The sequence below is a fragment of the Pecten maximus genome, chromosome 13 (genome assembly GCF_902652985.1).
Source record: "Pecten maximus chromosome 13, xPecMax1.1, whole genome shotgun sequence".
Taxonomy (NCBI): domain Eukaryota; kingdom Metazoa; phylum Mollusca; class Bivalvia; order Pectinida; family Pectinidae; genus Pecten; species Pecten maximus.
Genome location: NC_047027.1, coordinates 28,050,335 through 28,072,084, shown reverse-complemented (window position 1 = coordinate 28,072,084; position 21,750 = coordinate 28,050,335). Strand labels below are relative to the sequence as shown.

The following is a 21,750-nucleotide window of genomic DNA, read 5'->3' as shown; positions in this document are numbered from 1 at the left end:
CATTGTATGTGAACTTCGTGAGTTCGCATCATGCACGCAGGTTACTATATATCAATTAACATGTATAAATCGCCATTTGTATTGTATCACATTGCATATCGTTGCTTTGTCAATGATTCCCTACCAGAATAGGCTATACAACTAATAATACTGGCACACCAGACAACATATTGTGTATGAACATTTAACGCATACCTGCCATGTTGAGTGTATAGTTATCACTGTCCATTGTAAACTTAGGTAGGTTATAGTTGGTACGTCTGCAGTACCACACAGATCCATGGTTTCCCGTCTGTGGCTGTATGATCCACCGGAACACTGTACCAAGGCCTCCAGACGTTACACAGGAACAGACATCCGGTGTACAGGGGACGGGTGGGCTGGCTTTGGTGTTGTAACATTGGTCACCAGCTACTTGTATACTACCTTCTGGAGTAGTGACGTCAGGACGGCGGTAAAACGTGACAACCTTGCCCTCCTCTGGTACATCACACGTCAGTGTAAACTCAGTCCCAGGGACAACGTACTCAGACGACCCGGTCAGGGTTACAGTATCTGAGTATGAAATTGGATGACACGTTTAATGTGAATGTACCGCTTCATTTAACAAAATGACTAAGCATTCAGCTGTTACCAAATGGTAGGATACAATTGACATGAATACAAGTCGGGTGAGAGACATATAGAAAGTCACAGGGCGACATAAAACATTAATCTGTCACCCAAATTATATCGACCGTATGATAACAACTGTTCAATGCGTATGTATACATTCATTAAGATTCGTTTTTATTATTTATTCCCTCATGTCGTTATCAAAAGCAATCGCATACAATAGTTTTGGCACGAATTTGCCCTTTTTGATATTTCATATACATTTGTAGTTATTGTCTGGAGTTGCGTTATTTACTGTAGAAAATCAGCTCTTAGATTATAAATGAATGTCGTCTTGATAGTACATGTAGGTAAAAACGATTCCTGGGATATTTCATTCGCAACAGATTCCAGTCTAACCTGTCAAATTAGAGTCGATAATTTAGCAGACGATGCTCAATTTCATAGAGACTCGATTTTGGAGTACGTTAGGCCTTTGACATCAGTGAATAATTTTTTTTTTTTTTTTTTTATAAATCCTGGACTGTTATTTTGTTGTGTCTAGCATTATTAAAAATTCGAGAACAAGCCCTTGTGAGTGTGACAACATAGAGAGTTTGATAATTTTGTATAGATAAAGAATAGCACTTATAATCAGTGTCGATCTCTTTTTTTTTATTATACAATTTTACTTTCGTAGCTTTTAAAAAGCTGCCGTATTTACCCTTGGTGTTCATTGGAGAATAAAACAATCTATGTAAGATAGCAATGAGTTCTAACTGTTTTATGCGGGGGAAAAAGTCTTTCTTTTATAAAGTACTGAACGAATTCGAAGTCTGCGTGCATAGAACCCGACAAAAAGTAATGTGCATGATTTCTTTTCTATTTATAGTAGCATTATCTTTGAAGTTCAAGCCTGAAGCTACATGTAGTATTCTAAGCATCTACTTTTTTCAGTAACAGTGACCTTCGCCCGGGACTTTATCAGTTATCCTGGAAAGAAGGCACAAGGTAGAACTTGATAACTTCTAATAAGCGTTAATCAGCTCAGCTGAATTCATAAGATATTGTACTTCAACTTATTTTTAATCTATAGACAGAGTATCATTGACGTTTGACCCGCAGGCCTCACAGAGTAATTAAGGTATTGTGCAAAAATCAAACAAGGCGCGCTATGGGCCTGTATCAATGGCCTGCTTCTCTGGACCTATTGGCTATTGAGACAAAAGTGTTTCAACATTTTAGCATGTTTGACTCCTGTGATCATGAATTTATGTCAAGATCATTCACTTTAACAGACTTTATATCAATTTACCACAGCATACTAAAGATTTTCATGTTTTTTGTATGGCTGGCCCCTGTGCCCTTTATTGAAGGTAATGGTCCTGCCACACCTTAACGTTTGAGCCGACGTATGAAAACATTATTTTAAAAAATCTAAAATGTTGGCATACGCTGAACTTTCGATTTCTTTTTTAATTATTGGTTTATATATACTGTGTTCATATACATGTCGACGTATTTGACTTATTCTGCACGACCACATAACTTACTTAACGTGTTTCTAACGAACAAGTACTGTATAATAGAGTATCGGCAGCGTATTGATAATTGGTATATACAACGAGGTGCACAAGAGGAACCCGTCAGTACTTATCAACACTCCATGGCGAGCAGATGTCCATGTCATCCGAGAGATGCTGGGTATTGAGTACATGTTTGTTGGTTATCAGAAGAGTAGTTATCCAGAGTTCCCATGTTCGATCCGTAGTGGAGGCATTGATTGAAATCAATTTTATCATCCTCTAAGCTAATTTGGGATTATTTCATGAAAATGAATGAATGATCGATCGGCGACCAGGTAGCTCAGTGGTAGAGTGTACGTTTAGAGTTCGGGGGGGTCACGGGTTCGCTACAATCTTTCTCCTGTAACATATTTTGCAAGCAAAGGAGTGAGGAATGTACCGGATCTGGACTGGGTTGATCATCGGCGACCACACAGCTCAGTTGTAGAAAGTCCATCTAGAACTCAGAGGGTCCTGGGCTTGCTACAACGCTTTGTCTGTCATGTTACATGTCTGTTTACTTATGACTTATAACCTTTCACACACTTGATACGTTTATGTCTGTTTACCCTGTAACTCATAACCAGTAAACATCTGATAGGTTCTAAGTCATAGAGTAGAAAGCTAAGTTAAGAGCTCGTGTCATAGGTAAAACAGAAGTATGAAGTCAATCAAGAGGGTTGGAGACACAGAGTTCCAGAAGCAGAGACGTGTATATCACGTCATTGCCAGAAGGTATAAAGTTGTAGGAATCAAGACGAATCTGCTGTGAATACACAGACAATTATTATGAAGTGTTTACAAAAGGATACGATAGTAACGTGGCCCTGGGGGTAGTCGGATCGGACCTGATACCAGTCAATTTCAAACAAAGATGCACTGTACTTGAGAAGTACAAGTAATTCAATAGAACATTCCCGCGGATAAGTAATGAAATCAACTATTGTTGAGAAGATAAATTATCAATACGATCATATCCGTACACTGTAAAACTAAGGTAGGTCTTTTGTAGCCCAAATAGGTGAAGCAAATACTGTTTTTTGCAATAACTGTTCGTTTTAATTAATACGATAGTTATGAACTTAATCAGTGTTACATTCCGTTGTATTTATCACAGTGTTGTATCAAATAATGCGAAAACAATGCGGTGATGTTCAATGATCTTCATGTTTGCTTCCGGTCTCGTCATTAAATTTATTTCCAGCCAATTTATTGGGAAATCTAAATCAACACTTTCAATAAAATGAAAACATTGTGAACAGTATTGTTTGCAACATTAAAGTTCCATCTTTGAATAGTTGCTATGATTCGCTAACTTAAAGTATAAGTAATTGAAATCAAATTATCTTAAAATTCATATTTTGTTTCTATATAATCTTATTTTTTTTATCACAAGATCGTTTAGAAGCTTTGCACTACTGACTCTTCCAAACGCACAGATGGTTAAATTTGAACAATGATGGTGACCTGAAGCTGTGAAGCGGTTTGGATTGGAATTAAAATGCGTATATTTCAGTAAGTAAACATCGTACACTGTTCCCGTGTAGTCAGATCATCTAATTTTGTCAATATGTATTCAGAATAGTTGTTGTTTTGTCGCTACGGTCATTGACCTAAAATTTCTGATTATTATAGAAATGCTTATTTATTTATTTTTTTATTTATTTTTTGTGGTGGCGTATGCAAATAAATGCTAGCATTCGAAAGCTCTATAGGTCGAAAGAAGCGTGCGCCAATTGTGTTAACATGCAACACCTGGAATTGTATAATCGTAGTATATTTAAACAATGAACATGGGTTCCCATGCCATTTGCCCACCATACATTTTGCTGCCATATCGACTATGATAACATTAAAACCACTGTTCAATACTTATATTTACATTGTCTTACCATTTCCGGCAACTTTGGGGAAAAAAACTGAACCAACACCAAAAAAACCCCGCCTTTTCTAATGTCACATGACCGACTAGGGGTTATAGCCTGAGGCACTGGGTGTTATATGCGTGTGGAGGCAACTGCCTCTTAGTATTGTGTCAATGGTCAAATGCGGAGCAATTAAATGTAAAAATAGTCTAATGAATACAATTTGGTTTACTAACGACATATAGACAAATGCAACACAGAATGTAAAAATTATACTATAAATTATGATCCGGTCTAGTCTTATTGGTCTGGTATGGTCTGGTCACACTTTTCATAATAAAAATATAAATGCAGGTAATGTTCTATCACCAACACATTTAGCCATATGTATCTAAAAATTGTAATGCTGCAATGAGTAGCTATTGCCTTCTGGTCCTAAGGCGGTGGCTCTCGTCTTGCGCTCCTAGTACGGCAGCTCTGTCGCTTAATAGTCCTAGGACGGTGGCCGACGGAGAGTGGCTTTCACCTTATGGTCTTAGGACGGTGGCTGTCGCCTTTCGGTCCTGAGGCGGTGGCTCACGTCTTACGGTCAAATATACAGTAGCCCTCGACTTACGGTCCTTGAACAGCGACTATCGCATTACGGCGCTAGGGCGGTGGCTCCCGACTTACGGTCCTAGGACGGTGGCTCCCGACTTACGGTCCTAGGGCGGTTGCTTCCGACTTACGGTCCTAGGACGGTGGCTCCCGACTTACGGTCCTAGGACGGTGGCTCCCGACTTATGGTCCTAGGGCGGTGGCTCCCGACTTACGGTCCTAGGGCGGTTGCTCCCGATTTCCGGCCTAGGGCGGTGGCTCCCGACTTCCGGTCCTAGGGCGGTGGCTCCCGACTTCCGGTCCTAGGGCGGTGGCTCCCGACTTACGGTCCTAGGATGGTGGCTCTTACCTTACGGTCCTAGGGTGGCGGCTCGTCTTACGGTCTTAGGAGAGAGGCCTTCGCCTTACAGAACTATGAAGAGGTTTATGGTTTCCATGGACGGTAGCATTATAAGTGTGTTAGGTTCGCATATATAAACAGTTTGTCTACTACGAATGGTTCCCTATCATATTTTGTACGCAGTGATCGGGCACCTGCTATTTGTGATGTCACCATTCGTAGAGATAAAATGCCCAGTTGCTATTTTATTTGGTTATGGTCGGAATTCGATAAAATCAGAGAGACATGCGTATGAACAACAGGTTCACAATTGTCCGCTGGTTGACGAACTTAATACATAATTCTATATCCGATAAACAATGTTTTACTAATAAATTAACTGTTTGTAAACATTAGTTATAAATGGCTTATGGTTTGATTGCATTATACAATGATAAACTTTGGAGTGTTAAAGTCATAAGACATTCATTATACTATTAACCTATTTTTTTATGAAATATCAAATATTAGTACAATGCACATTGACAGTAAAACATTACACAACTCAGAAATGGCAAATATGTGTAAACAGTCATATCAAAACGAGAAACATAACTTTGTCTTACCTAAATAAAAACTTCATATGATGTTGAGGCTTCAGTGGTTCATTGAGAAGTCTTAGATACAGAGGCGGACTCTCCTTGTAGTAGTTGATAACTACCTCATTGAACAACATACGGTAGGCCAGTCGTATGCCATCCAGAGCAATTAGGGTAAAGTGCCTTCCCGAGGGACACGACTACGACAGCACAGACCGGTCCGTTTCTCAGCGTATCAATAGCTTAATGGTAACATTACCGATCTCCTATGTATGATGGCATTCTTAACATCAGTCGATATATACGCGACCGACATTGTCTCCCTTAATTCAAACTAATATTCTGGTTAATTTCGAGATGTTTCATATTCATATTGATTTTAAAATATCACGATTAACAATTAATGTGAAAGTCATGAAAATGCTATATTTTGATAATTTCAGGGTTCATTAATAAATGAAATATATTTGCAACAACAATCCAACAACATATATATTTACATGTTTTGTTATCTTATACAATGATAGAGGTTAAAATATCACTCTCCAAAGTATGTATTTTGTTTTCAGCTTTTGTATTGATGCTAACATATGGGCTGTAAGGCTTTTGGAATAACAATCGAACAGTCCACTAGGTGACTCGTACACACTCTAGCTACGAGCTCGGTTATCTAGCCACTGTTGAGTCAGTTATATAAGTGTTTTGTTATCTGAGAACTGTGATGATAGTGTTTGCTGTTCTGTCATCGTAGTTAGAAAGCGACACATTTGAACTCATTTCCGTGCCCACAATATGTAATGGAGCTAATATATTGAGATCTGTGAGGTTTTCACGTGATGTAAAATATTTATATCCTCAGCATCACAAAACATATCATAACTTGACATAAATGGGTTGTTTAATTTATACAAACATATATAGCACCCATTTATATGAATTTAGTAATATATACATGTACAACTACACCATGCAGCGGTTCGTTCTGTTAGGATTTGTAACAATCACAAGGTGTTATCTTAAAAAAAAACAAAAAAAACAGAAAGAATCAGTGAAAAAACTACATATCTATTATCTTATAAATACATGTATATACCAACCGAAAATATAGTTTCATTGAAATGGATTTGATTGAGGGACGGATGGACGAATGACGGGCAAACGGCCGACCGGACGGACGGACGGACCGACAGACAGACAAAGGGATACACAGGTAGTTTTGGTGCTGTATGTATATAATACAGGCGCTAGGTAAACAGCCAATTGACAATGATTACATTGCATTATCTTTTGCATAGTGAAACAACAGATGAACAATATTATAATACATTTCAGGTTCACGTCACCATCTGTATATCTGAACTGTATTAAGGGTATCGTAACCACACTAACAAACAGTCTAATGACGTCACTCGGCTCGATTTAAAAAGACTCGCCCAATTTATAGAATGACAGTTACCTGTTTTGATATCAGGACAGGGTTGACACGAGTAAGGGTACATTGTATACGTACCTGACGGTGATGAGACTGCCAATAGTAGTAAGATGATCCAGTGGATTTTTATGTCACTTTTGGATACAAATAAGTGTTGATTCTGTAGGTACATTTTTGACGTTTATCTGTATACGTACATGCTGTATGTAAACTTCCTGGTCGGTAGACTACTAAATACAACTATAAATAGAATACCCCGTGTCGTAGTGTAGGTCTGCTGTCAGTCAGAAAAAAAACACATCGCATAATATCCCGTAAATACCAGTAGCCGGAACTATTACCCGCTGTAAGACGAATTTTGATAAAAGCTTACTTGATTTGTTACATTGAACAAAGGCCTGTTTGAATTGAATGCCAGGTCGACAATATATTTCCATCCTTCATACCTGTGGTTAGACTAAACGTTTATCATACTTCATTTTTACAACATATTTGAATAACCTCATTCGGTAATCAACATATATAAAGTAACAATTCACTTCATTAAGCGAAAATACATAACTGTTGATAAAAGATTTTTGTATTTTTTTTTTAATTTACCCATTTCATAATGAGGTGGTATTTATGAGAACTTAAGCATGAATGAGTTTCCCTCATTGATCAAGGTGTACAACACGTTGTTATCATCTATGAAGAACAATTCTATAGCTATGATTAATCAATGGTTTCATAATTCTTTATCGTAACGGCTTCGTTCTCTAAAAGATGCTTCACCTCCGACAGAGTGTAATAAATTGTTAGTATTTTGACAATAAATGACATTTATTCCATATATATATATGCCTGTTTAAGACATAAAAATAAAAAATAATTTTATAACGTCAAAAATTGTCGGAATGAAGCCAAAAAGATTTGAACTTTTGAACATTATAAACTTCTTTGCATACACTTGACCTTGATCGCAGTGGATTCTGGGAAGAGATTTACATACAAAAGAAAAGAAATATGGTGGACTTATTTATCAGCGGGGAAAACTATATATATTGCATGTTGCTTAACTTAACTACAACTTTTAATTGCGAGGTTTTAATGAAACTAGAAAATAAAAACTAAATAAACATTTCAATAGTATCCGCTGCGAAAAATCACGATTCTGTGCTTGTTGTCGCCAACAAACCGAAACGCTTTCTTAGCTTAACCCCTTCGGCCCCATTTCGCTGGATTCATACAGGTGTGATTTATCAAGAAGTGTAAGCTGGTGAACTATAAATAGTGGATATGCAGTCACTACATATCACAAACGAAATCCTAACCATTGATACAATCGCATCATATGCTTAGAGTTTTCAGTAAAGATGAGAACAGGCCGAACGTTACACTACATACGTGTGTACGTTGCACACTTGCCTCTCCAATAAAAACTCAAATGTGTCATTTCCGCATGAGTTCCGATTCCATTGTCGTTTATAATGCCAATGGTCTGTGCAGTCTCCGATTGAAATCCATCCCTTTCTTCGATCTCTTTTCATAATCTAATTTATGCTTCCTTGTTTCTGGAGATTTTAGGCTAACACATGTTGCCTTCCTCGCTTCGCCATGTGGTTCCCACTTTCTGTTTTCAGCGCATGCGCAATCAGATAATTTCATTCAATATGGAGGCGGAGCGAAATGGAATTTCTTTCTGGACGCAATTAATTATTTATTTATTTTAGATTTTAAAGGTAAATAAGAAGATACAACTTTTCGAGGGTGGTAGTAATGTCAAGTGTGCAACTTTTATTCCCGAAGAAAAATACATGCGAGTCTATTTGTGTTTTAAATTGATAATAATACTATCTGTCGAATGTCTAGCACCTTTAACGTTTATATACAAAATGAAAGGTTGTAATGATTGTGAATTATTATGGAGATTATTCCAGATCAAAGTCACGGCGGAATTTTGGTGCGATGAATAGAGATGTGATTTAAATATCACAACATAAGTTATTTGTTAAGAATTAAAATTCAAATTTGACATACATATCAAATGAATTACTCTTAAATTTCCATTTCCTCTATTCATCATCGAAACTTTCTAGACAAAATCATTTCCCTACGAAAGGTTATCATGACAGCAGAAAACAGCGAAGAGAACAGAACAGATATAGAACAGAAAAAAAGGAAATAACAGAAAAGAAGTAAAAAGTATACCACAACGCCGTACAGCGGTTCAATCAAAGAGAAACTGCCAGGAGTTATCATTTGAACTGGTACATTCGCGAAACAAATAAACATATTGCCGAGGTTATTTATACTAAAAAAACCGTGATACCGCTGGAGTAATACAAGGAAGTAACAGCTTGAACGACGGCCATTTATTTACATTTGTCTTTCAAGATATACATGTATATATATACATATATATATATAGAATGTCACATGGTAGAATACATATCACATGCCATATCATTTCGGGGACCCAGTATCAAACACTAGGCTTCGTCACACAAAAGGCTTCATTACACAAAAGGCTTCATTACACAAAAGGCTTCATTACACAAAAGGGTACTGGTTTATAATATGTCCATGTAGTTTAATGAATACTGCGTAGGTTGTACTTTTACCCGAGATACATAAACTCGGGCATCGCTAACTAATTGTATTTTTTATCACACAAAACAATTAAGAAGGCCAATAAGTATGTCAAGAATGCTATCAGGAAATATCAATTCACTGGCACACAAATGTTCGAAACAGCAATGGCATTATTATGCTTTCAGATCGGCTCAAAACACTTTAGCCGAATTTCTACTTTGCAGAAGAACACATTCTAAATCAACTAGATATTTAAAAAAAAACATGCTAAAATAGAGATGACAGCGGTTAACTGGCTAGCTTTGTTAAATGGAATTTACCGAATATATTAACAAAATCGATCATATACCGATAATACTTTAATCGTTAAGAGAGATAAACGATGAATTTATATTCAATTTAGTTAATAAGTTCTATGTTCACATTTCACTGTGCGAGGAAAAATTGATAGGGTGTCTCGTGTCACGTTTGTGATACTGATTGGTGATTTATATATTTACTCTATATGGATTGATGCTAGGTATGTGTTTATGCATTTGAAAACGACAATGAAAGTAAAACAGTCAAGGTTTCATTTCACAAATATAACAACTGGACAGTGTCTCCCTTGATTTCCTGTCTCCAAGCAGACCTTGATGAGACATCGCCTCATTGAGTTTCATGATGTTGTATAAAGACTAATCTCTACAAGCGATGGTAGTATTGATGTATGTCCCTCTGTTACCTGACAAAGAAAGAACTGAATATATACGAGCATGTAAAGAAAGATGTGCTTAAGATAGTAAGAAAACATAACCTATTTATATATCACCAAAAATACATATCATATATATATATATATATATAATATGCATTAAAAACCGAATGCGTGTGATTCTTAATCGATGTTACACTATGTCTTACCATGATGGTGTCCTCCGATTTCAGAATACACGGACGCCTTGGCAACCTCATTGGTATCAAGTTCCTGATATGGAGATCTGGATTGTATATAAATAGAAAAAAATATAGAATACAGTTGTCACCGCGATACACTCATTCGAAATATATACAAATAATTTAGTTGAAAGTTGTAGTCTTACCTTTCATTTTCGCTTTGGGATCTGCCTCCTGTAAGAAAATTTGGTAATATACGTTTAACACAAAAATAACTTTCCGCTTAAAATAAAAAAAATAAATAGCGTAGAAAAAAAAACCGTTTGGCAACATCTGCTTAACAATTAAGACTAACAAATATTAACTGTTACAAACAATGAACAGAAGCGTTTTGTTAAAATGCGAATATATGATGATATTATAAACATACTACATAATGTATTCATTATCAGAATAATACCTCGATCTGAAAGTTGTACATCCTGGTATTCCTTCTGTTTTGGAAGCTGACGTTTTCTGCAACAAAAAGGGAGACAAAACAATGTGTATCTTATCTCATCAGGCACTCGCCTGACTGTTTTTTGAAGCATGATGTTATGCATAAGAAAGCAGTTAGGAAAACATATAACCGACGACCAGCCTGATTATTTAAGAAATAATTAGTAATGATTTGTGTATTGTTGCAGGATATACAACGAAGACGAGGATATTCTGCAATTAAATTAATAACGAAGGCCACAGGCCTGAGTTATTAATCAAAATTACAAAATATCCGAGTCAAAGTTGATTATTTCTATTCTACCATGTACTGTTTAGTTCTGAGATCGACCTCTTTCTAATAGAAAAACAACGAAAAGCAAAGAAACCCCGAGAAAACCTTGTAATTTATTTCTTGAGTATTGAATTATTTGTTTGTGAACTATACATTTATTTACATGCACTACAGTACTACAATCAAGAGCATCTATCATATGGCATCGATTTTGAAAAAAAAAATTAAAAAAAAAGTATAAAAAAAAAGACAAAAAGTTGGGCCTCCGTAGGATTTGAACTCGCGTCGTGATAACAATTTAAAGAAGACTAATCCATTTTTTTTTATCTTTAAACCCACTCGGCTATAGTCTTATCTTAAATATGTGAATATTAGATATATAAAATGGTAACAGCCGTGACTCACGAGCGTGTATTATTTGCACGAGCGTGTATTATTAGAAAATAGCAAACATGGTAGAATATATATTTTTTAATGTTACTGTTTCCTTCATGAATCAAAGTAAACAGACTTGTATATAGGTAGGTGAATTGGAAGATGAGGTCGACGTCCCGAATAAACATGCTGATCTCTAAACTTCAATAACGAACTAATTTGTACAGATGATTGAGGAGTTGATGGGGAAACGGTATTACTATTTATGCATTTGATGGATTGGAAAGAAGTGATATGACCAATGAGTGGTTATCCATCTCGCTTCTGTTTCGTCAGCACTGAAAACGTAATATGTACGGTTAAAAGGGATGCTCTAAATATTTGGGCAAAAATGTTCATGAGGGGTATTATTTCTTTTTATAATTATGTGATAAGATGAAAAAAAAAATAAATAATCAAACATCAGAATTGAAATACAGAATACTCGTCTAAATCTGTATCAATTGCATCTGCTTACCTATGACATAGTCTTCCATTTCCTGAAAAATAATATATTCAGTAAACTGTTTCATACATCTTAATATTCCATTATTTTAACGACTGTTTTGTAACTATTGTATTACATTAGTTCTGTGTAGATAAGTTACAGGTAGTTGAAACGACCATGCAGTTCACTTTATGAGTACTTACGTCTGAAATAAATCTCGATTCCAACTGTGAACAAAAGCGTGAGTACGCTAGTGACCGTCAGTACAACTCCAGTGACATACATACTGTCAGTTCCACTAGAACATGCTGTATCAAACAAAAGATTATATTTTCTTTCGATCAACATGCATTCACTCCTCTTTCAAGTTATCTCAAGAGCAACTCAGGACGATACGCGCACGCGCAGTTTTTGTCCCCGTTAAAAACACTTAAAAGCTAAGAAATGCAATTATCGAAATATACTTTGTTCAGTCAGTGATCTATTTGATACAATATATAAAAACGTACTAAGAAAACTGTGACCATGTACAATATGTGATATAGTTACACATTTGTTTTAGTGTTTAGAACGTACTATAAAATGGCGAATCTGCTGTGGTATCTGCCAAATACTTACGCTCATGAACAGTACAGCCGACAGCATCTGTCGATGTTGTGTTTCCGTACTTATTGTACGCTACAACCTTAAAGAAATAGACATGGCCTCCATCCAGATTGTCTATATTTTGACTATACACGTCACTTCCGTCTGTGTGTTTTGTAATCGTCACTGGATAAACCTCTTGTGAGAGAAGAAACCTATCTGTGCTGAACATAACACGGTAATACTGAGAGTCCCCTCCGTCACTCCATGATACTTCAACAGAATGAGGCATGGTACAGCCAATTAACAGAGTGGTTGGGATTCCTGGGTTCACTGTAATGTCGAAAACAATGAAGAGGTGTTATACATGTTACCATTTCATCCATGTCATTTGCGTTATGTTACATGGACATAAAACGAATAGTATCTGAACAAAATTGTTTACGCCATACATTATTCTATTCAGATGATGTCGCATTCTCATACTGACGTACTAACATGAACTTCAAAGCAGACAAAATGTACTTTTAAATCCCGTATCTGAAATACAGTATCCTAAAACGAGATTTTGAAGAACTTGTTACATATTCTGCGAACCCTCTCCTGAAACACATCTTTTTTAAACATACGTTTGTTTTCCAAATTAGTATTCGATTTAACAAATGCAATGTGTTTTGATATACTTCCTAGGATATATTTTGCAAACGCAGTCTACAAACGAGAAACAAATTATTGCATTTTACTGCATAAAACTGCTAAATGTCAGTAGAATGCGGGTAAATGCTCTCAGATAGATATACTTAAAACTTGTCTTTAACATTAGGTACACAGGTTAAATCGAATAAACTACCGTATAATACCCCGGTGTTAGTGATTATGAGATTTGTTTACGTTTTTTGTCAACTATCGAAAAGATCAATAAAATAAGTGAACATAAAAAGTCACGATATGAACCTTCGAAATCCTATATTATAGAATTATTATTCGGATAGAAATAATTAAGATATTCAGCGATTGATATCGATTTCACTTGATATTTCCCTGACTTTTCATTAATATTGAGAAATCGGATATGTTTTTCGTGAAACTTTACAGCCGTTAGGAGTAAAATACTTACGTTTTTCACGAACTGTGAAACTAAGCATGGCACTTCCTTGGTTGTTTGTTGCTGTGACGTTATATAATCCAAACCACATCTCTTGTATACTGGTCCGAGTCAAAACTGATAAAGCTGTTGCATTACTCGCCTCAAACGTATTTTGTATAATAACGCCATCCATCCCGTCTCTAAGATGCGTTGCATCAAAAGATTTGTAGGGCTGGAAGGTCCAGGTGAAAGATGGCGCAGGATTGGAGATGAATGTAGACGACAAAATAACGGTGTCTGACTGGGATAGAAAAAACGTCTGGTTTTGGTGGAGCATTTGATACGGACGTGGCTCATCTAAAATGAAAACATGGTCAAATATAGAAACTGCATAATATGGTACACCATCCTATCAAATGTCCTAAGGATACATTACATGAATCATAGAATAACACTGAGAGTATTTGTTGTTGAATTTCCTATTTTGCTGCATTACATTGTCACCTCGTTAAAACCACCTATGCATCACATACGATATTTAATAAACTTTTAGACTGGGACATTAATCCTAAATTGGGATGTACACTATCCAGTATCAGATCATATTCTTATAGAATTAATAAACTTGACTCCAACGATTAAAATGTTTTCAATTATTTAGAACGCCTTTACTTTTTTTCATTAGTTCAATGTTTTGTCCATCATAGAAAGCTCTCCACAATACATGTATCGAACATGTATAACCAGAAACTAACATTTCACAGTAACATTTATCACTTTAGTCGACTCCCCTCCAACATTCCATGCAGTACACCTGTACGTTCCGTGTTCTGATCTGTCCAGTTGTCCCATTGACAACACAGGTGAGACAGTTAAGTTGGTGTTATCCGGTCGTGTCCAAACAAAGGTACAGCCAGGTCTACAGTCCGCTGTACAGGTGATGTCCGGTAACGTGTCACCCTCTGTCCTGGTATACTTGGTCTCCTGTGGTGATAATACGAGCGAGGAACCAGGACCATCTGAATACATACAAGTCTTAGAATTGGTATTTTCTATATGTAAATCATATTTTTCGCAATTACCACTCGATTGCTTTTCTCATTTTCAATGACTACCTTCGCTGAAATTCCAAAGGTGATATAACTTGGATATTGCCAATATGATACATGTAATCACTGTAACCAAAACTGCATTTTCCTCTACAATTTGCATTTACTACCAGTTGATACGCGTTGAGCAGCCTATAGAAAATGGACCATAAAGCTTTTGTAAACGTATCGTTATTGCGATGAGGCCATGCAGATTCCGGGATGGATGCAATGGTTTCTGATGCGGTAGCAGTATCGACATGACATGTATTTGTATGACTCACTAAAGCGGCACTGCTATCTGTTGGAATTACATTCATATTATTGTATTACGCGTATTCTACATTTGTTTTTTTTTAACATGCTTCTGCCGTGATACCTGTAATCACACAAAGGGAATTATATCTATGTGAATAATCATTTCCTGATACACATATATAACAATTAGTCATTGTATACATCGACTTGCTATTATCAACAAGAATCTGTCCCAACAATATCAAATTGTAAATTCGTAACGACTACGGAAGAATTACGGAATGTACAATATAAAAGGACAATCTTACTTACACTGTACTGCAATACTGATCGTTATTATGAACTCCCCGACAACATTCCTAGCAGTACACCTGTACGTCCCGTGTTCTGATCTGTCCAGTTGTCCCAGTGACAGCACAGGTGAAACAGTAAAGTTGGTGTTGTCCGGTCGTGTCCAGACAAAGGTACAGCCAGGTCTACAGTCCGCTGTACAGGTGATGTCCGGTAACGTGTCCCCCTCTGTCCTCGTGTAGATAGTGTCCGGCGGAGACAGAGCTATGGAGGTACCGGGACCATCTACAATTAATGTCGATACCCAGTATTAAATAGTCCATACTTTTATCTCGTTTTAGGATGTGAAAAGGTGTGGATTAAGTGAAAGAAAGATGAATAGAGATGGGTTGGTTTTTTTCCACTGGGTACAAATACAATACAAATGTATCGCTACTTTCATAGTTATTATGCATATATCGGACAAGAGACTTGCAAGGAAATAGTCTCGGCTAGTTAAGACGATCTCTTCTAAATATATATCGCATCTAGCACGTGTTGATTTCGAAAGCAGACATATGTAAGCAATGACACGGTATGTATCCCGTAAATACAAATGCTCCACGCATTTACTTATGCAACATATATAATAAGTACAAACCTTATCCAATGTCTTCGGTGTTAATGCGTGTCATTGTTGGGAAATATCAACCAAAAGCACTTTGAATCAAAAATGTTACACAAAGTATCAGATGACTACACACGTGCGTCAGCTGTTGAATTTTGAAGCTTGGATTTGAATTTTAATGCGTCGTTAGATACATTTCCTGCCAATTTGATAATTGTTTAAATGTAAATTTCACTCTGTTCGCCTGATATACTGGTAATTTAAGACCTGCTGAGAGGCAATCAGTTTTTGCATGGATAAAGCTACTAAATGAGATTGAGTAAAAGTACGAAGCATTTGATTTTTACGAACCATAAATATATGTTTCTGTACAGATTTCGTAAAAACAAACTGCGAAAACCATATAACATGCAATTTCATACAAAGTTTCGCCGTTCCGTAGCATTTTTGCAAGGGGAAAGTAGAATCCGGGAGATGAAAAAAGCTCTTTTCCATCGAAAGCAATAATCTACTCTTAAAGAGAATTACGATTATGTTATAATACTGAAAATAAAAAAGGTCGAATTAGGTATTGTTGTTCACTTAGATTTAAGTATTGATGTATTGGGAGCCTGAAGTTGGTTCCGAGTTCCGTTTAAGTAAACGGAACTCGGAAGAACCAGTTCCGAGTTCCGTTTAAGAAAAACTGAAATACGATGTATAAGCTTTATTGATTAAGGTCCCAGTTCCGAGTTCCGTTGAAGATAAGCGTATATGGGTTATATTTTTGTATTTGGCTATGCTGAAAATCTTGAAAAACAAAATAAATACAATTTTGTTTTTAAATGGAGACAATTTGTTAACAAGAATACAAGTTATCGCACGGAAACAAACGTATGAATAAAGTTAATATTTTCAGTAGCAGATCATGTGAGCTCTGACTTACAAAACTCAAATGCAGTCCCAAGCATCCCCTTCTCGCGGGAACAAAGCAATATGTCTCTCCGAAACTTACGGGGGCGACATAATTAATGGTTATCATTTATTCGATTTATTTATATGAATAATTCCATTATTGATATCATTAATTCAAGGAATAAAGTGATATCAATACGAATTGTTGATATAATTTATTCATTAAATGATATCATAAATTAGAATTCATGATATCGTTAAATCATTTCATGATACCATATATTCGAATTAGTGATATCACAAATTGTAGATTTAATCTAATCAATTAGTCTAATCATTGACAACGAATAACAAGGAAGGCCTTTGGCAACAGCTCCTTAGAAGTTTCCTGCTACCCCGCGTATTTCTATGTTTCCAGGTGCCAATGAAAGAACTGTTCAATATTATTCAATGAAATTGTATTTTTTTTTATTTGTGTTGAATAAAACTTCAGTAATACCAATTAAAGATTTTTTCCCAGTCGTCATATAGACATTTCACCTCAACAGTAGAAGCCACATTGAAAAACAAAATGGTGTATGAAATATACTTTGCAGTTATTGCTTTGTTTGTGTACTTTAACTTCACACATATAGATACATTAACTACAAATAAAAACTCATATCTCCCTCCATGGACCCACATTTCGCGATATGTAGAAAGCTGCTTTAACAAACTACTTGTAATTTACGAAAGGGTAAAAAAGGAAATGTACCATGAACGAAAACTGCGATGTAACATTCTGTCTTGGAGGTTACAACACAACAATTTCTCGTAATTTTACAACACCAGTCGTGTTGTTATCCTTAAACGGAACTCGGAACTGGTTCTTAAACGGAACTCGGAACTGGGACCAACACCAATAAAGCTAATACATAGTATTTCAGTTTTTCTGAAACGGAACTCGGAACTGGACCAAAACCACTAAAGCTAATACATAGTATTTCAGTTTTCTTAAACGGAACTCGGTGGTTTTTGTCTTACGGTTCTAGGGCGGTGGCTCTCGCCGCACGACTATAGGACGGTGACTCTCGCCTTACGATTATAGTGCGGTGGCTCTCGCCTTATGGTTTTAGCCGGTGGCTTTTGTCTTACGGTTCTAGGCGTGACTATCGCATTACGATTATAGTGCGGTGGTTCTCGCCTTGCGGTTTTAGGGTGGTAACTCTCGCCTTACGATTATAGGGTGGTGACTCTCGCTTTACGATTATAGGGCGGTGGCTCTCCTCTTAATGTCTTGTGGCGGTGGCTCTTACCTTTCGGTTCTGGGGCGTTGGCTCTCACCTTACGATCATAGGGCGGTGGCTCTCGCCTTACGATTAAAGGGCGATGGCTCTCGTCCTACGGTTCTAGGGTGGTGTCTCTCGTCTTACTGTTATAGGGTGGTGGCTCCCACCTTACAGTTCTAGGGCGATGGCTCTCACCTTACAATTATAAGGTGATGGCTCTCGCCTTACGATTATAGGGCGGTGGCTCTCGTCTTACGGTCCTAGGTTGGTGGCTCTCGTCTTACGGTTCTAGGGTGGTGGCTCTTGTCTTACGGTTCTAGTGTGGTAGCCCTCGTCTTACGATTATAGGGCGGTGGCTCTCGCTTTGCGAACATAGGGTGGTGGCTCTTGCCTTACGGTTCTAGGGTGGTGGCTCTTGTCTTACGGTTCTAGTGTGGTAGCCCTCGTCTTACGATTATAGGGCGGTGGCTCTCGCTTTGCGAACATAGGGCGGGGGCTCTCGCCTTACGGTCATGTGGCGGTCATTATAGTGCGTTGTTCTCGCCTTGTGGTTCTAGGGTGGTGGCTTTTGTCTTACGGTTCTAGGGCGGTGGCTCTCGCCTTACGATTATAGGGCGGGGGCTCTCGCCTTACGGTCATGTGGCGGTCATTATAGTGCGTTGTTCTCGCCTTGTGGTTCTAGGGTGGTGGCGCTCACCTTACGATTATAGGGTGGTGGCTCTCGCCTTACGGTCCCAGGTTTGAGGCTCCCGCCTTACGATTATAGGGTGGTGGTTCTCGCCTTGCGATTATAAGGCTGTGGCTCTCGTCTTACGGTCATATGGCGGTGGCTCTGGCCATACGGTCTTAAGGCGGTGGCTCTCGTCCTACGGTTCTATGGTGGTGGCTCTCGTACTACGGTTCTAGGGCGGTGGCTCTTGCCTTACGGTTCTAGGGCGGGGGCTCTCATCTTACGATTATAAGACGGCGGATCGCGAGTTACGATTATAGGGCGGTGGCTCTCGTCTGACGGTCGTAGTGTGGTGGCTCTCGTCTTAAGATTCTAGGGTGGTGGTTTTTGTCTTATGGTTCTAGGGCAGTGGCTCTCGCCGTACTACTATAGGACGGTGGCTCTCGCCTTACGATTATAGTGCGGTGGCTCTCGCCTGATGGTTCTAGGGCGTTGACTCACGCATTACGATTATAGGGCGGTGGTTCTCTTAAGGTTCAAGGGGGGTTGGTCTGGTCTTGCGATTCTTGGGTTGTGGCACTCGTTTTACGGTGTTTGGGCAGTGGCTCTCACCTTAATGTTCTAGGACGGTGGCTCTCGTTCTCGTGGTGACTGTCGTCTTACGGTTCTAGGGCGGTGGCAATCGCCTGATGGTCCTATGGAGTGGCTCTCGCCTGATGGTACTATGACGGTGGCACTAGGCTTAGGATTATATGCGGTGGCTCTCGCCTTAGGATTATAGTGCGGTGGCTCTCGCCTTACGATTTGAGGACGGTGGATCTCGCCTTACGATTATAGAGCTATGGCTCTCGTCTTACGGTCCTTCATGTAGGTTGGTTGCTCTTGCCTTACGATTAAAGGGTGGTGGCTCTCGCCTTACGGTTATAGGGCGGTTGCTTTCGTCATACGATTCTAGGGCGGTGGTTCTCGTCTTATGGTCATGTAGCGGTGGCTCTGGCCATACGGTTCTAGGGCGGTGCCTCTCGCCTTACTGTTATATGGCGGTGGCTCCCACCTAACGGTTCTAGGGCGGGGGCTCTCATCTTACGATTATAGGGCGGTGGCTCGCGCCTTACGATTATTGGGCGGTGGCTCTCGTCTTACGATTCTAGGGTGGTTGCTTTTGTCTTACGGTTCTAGGGCGGTGGCTCTCGCCTTACGGTTCTAGGGCGGGGGCTCTCATCTTACGATTATAAGGCGGTGGATCGCGCCTTACGATTATATGGCGGTGGCTCTCGTCTGACGGCCGTAGGGTGGTGGCTCTCATCTTACGATTCTAGGGTGGTGGTTTTTGTCTTACGGTTCTAGGGCGGTGGCTCTCGCCTTACGATTATAGTGCGTTGGCTCTCGCCTTATGGTTTTAGGCGGTGGCCTTTGTCTTGCGGTTCTAGGCGTGACTCTCGCATTACGATTATAGTGCGGTGGTTCTCGCCTTGTTGTTCTAGGGTGGTAACTCTCGCCTTACGATTATAGGGTGGTGACTCTCGCTTTACGATTAAAGGGCGGTGGCTCTCCTCTTAAGGTCTTGTGGCGGTGGCTCTTATCTTACGGTTCTAGGGCGGTGGCTCTCGCCTTACGATTAAAGGGCGATGGCTCTCGTCCTACGGTTCTAGGGCGGTGGCTCTCGCCTTACGATTATAGGGCGGTGGCTCTCGTCTTACGGTGTTTGGGCGGTGGCAATCGCCTTATTGTCCTATGGAGTTTCTATCGCCATATGGTACTATGACGGTGGCACTAGGCTTAGGATTACATGTGGTGGCTCTCGCCTTAGGATTATAGGGCGGTGGCTCTCACCTTATGATTTGAGGACGGTGGATCTCGCCTTACGATTATAGAGCGGTGGCTCTCGCCTTGCGGTCCTTCATGTAGGTTTGTTGCTCTTGCCTTACGGTTATAGGGCTGTTGCTTTCGTCTTACGATTCTAGGGTGGTGGCTCTCACCTTACGATTATAAGGCGGTTGATCGCGCCTTACGATTATAGGGCGGTGGTTCTCGTCTTACGATTCTAGGGTGGTGGTTTTTGTCTTGCTGTTCTAGGGCGGTGGCTCTCGCCTTACGATTATAGTGCGGTGGCTCTCGCCTTATGGTTCTAGGGTGGTGGCTCTCGCCTTACGGTTCTAGGGCAGTGGCTCTCGTCTTACCGTCATGTGGCGGTGGTTCTCGCCTTACGATTGTAAGGCGGTTGTTCTCGCCTCACAGTTCTAGGGTGGTGGCTCTCGCTTTACGATTATAGTGCGATGGCTCTTACGATTCTAGGGCGGTGGCTCTCGTCTTACGGTTATAGGGCGGTGGCCCTCGTCGTACGTTCCAAGGGTGGTTGCTCACGTCTTACGGTTCTAGGGTGGTGGCTTTTTTCTAACGGTTCTAGGGCGGTGGCTATCGCCTTACGATTATAGGGTGGCGGCTCTCGCCTTACGGTCCTAGGATGGTGGCTCTCGTCTTGCGGTTCTAGGGTGGTGGCTCTTGTCTTACGGTTCTAAGGTGGTGGCTGTCGTCCTACGGTTTTAGGGCGGTGGCTCTCGCCTTGCGGTTAAAGGGCGGTGTCTCTCGTCGTATGGTCCAAGTGTGGTGGCTCACGTCTTACGGTTCTAGGGTGGTGGCTTTTGTCTTACGGTTCTATGGCGGTGGCTCTCGCCGTACGGTTTGAAGGCGGTGACTCTCGCCTTACGATTATAGTACGGTTGTTCTCGCCTTGCGGTTCTAGGGTGGTGGCTCTCAACTTACTCTTATAGGGTGGTTGCTCTCGCCTTACGGTCCTAGGTTGGTGGCTCTCGCCTTACGATTTTAGGGTGGTGGCTATCGCCTTACGGTTATAGGGCGGTGTCTCTCGCTTTACGATTCTAGGGCGGTGGCTCTCGTCCTACGGTCCGTCTTACGGTTCTAGGGTGGTGTTTTTTGTCTAACGGTT

General features: G+C 39.4%; 1 protein-coding gene across 1 annotated transcript; it reads right to left on the bottom strand.

Annotated features, from left to right (window-relative positions):
• Positions 1-184: 184 nt before the first annotated feature.
• Positions 185-20,109, bottom strand: LOC117340607. Its single transcript, XM_033902370.1, has 10 exons — positions 20,031-20,109; positions 14,483-14,746; positions 13,758-14,084; positions 12,674-12,973; positions 12,259-12,363; positions 12,086-12,107; positions 10,882-10,937; positions 10,628-10,655; positions 10,449-10,525; positions 185-555 (listed from the first exon to the last, which is right to left on the bottom strand). The coding sequence occupies exons 1-10, from the start codon at positions 20,107-20,109 to the stop codon at positions 185-187; spliced, it is 1,629 nt and encodes a 542-aa protein (XP_033758261.1).
• Between the last annotated feature and the right edge of the window lie 1,641 nt (positions 20,110-21,750).

What these genes read in the sequence shown, in the direction of transcription:
- LOC117340607 (XM_033902370.1), bottom strand. Translation starts at nt 20,109, where the DNA reads ATGAGAGCCACCACCCTACGGCCGTCAGACGAGAGCCACCGCCATATA. An exon ending in GATAAATGTTACTGTGAAAT is followed by an intron (nt 14,085 to 14,482) that starts GTTAGTTTCTGG and finishes TTTTCATTTTAG; the next exon opens with ATGAGCCACGTCCGTATCAA. An exon ending in TGTACAACTTTCAGATCGAG is followed by an intron (nt 10,656 to 10,881) that starts GTATTATTCTGA and finishes ATTTTCTTACAG; the next exon opens with GAGGCAGATCCCAAAGCGAA.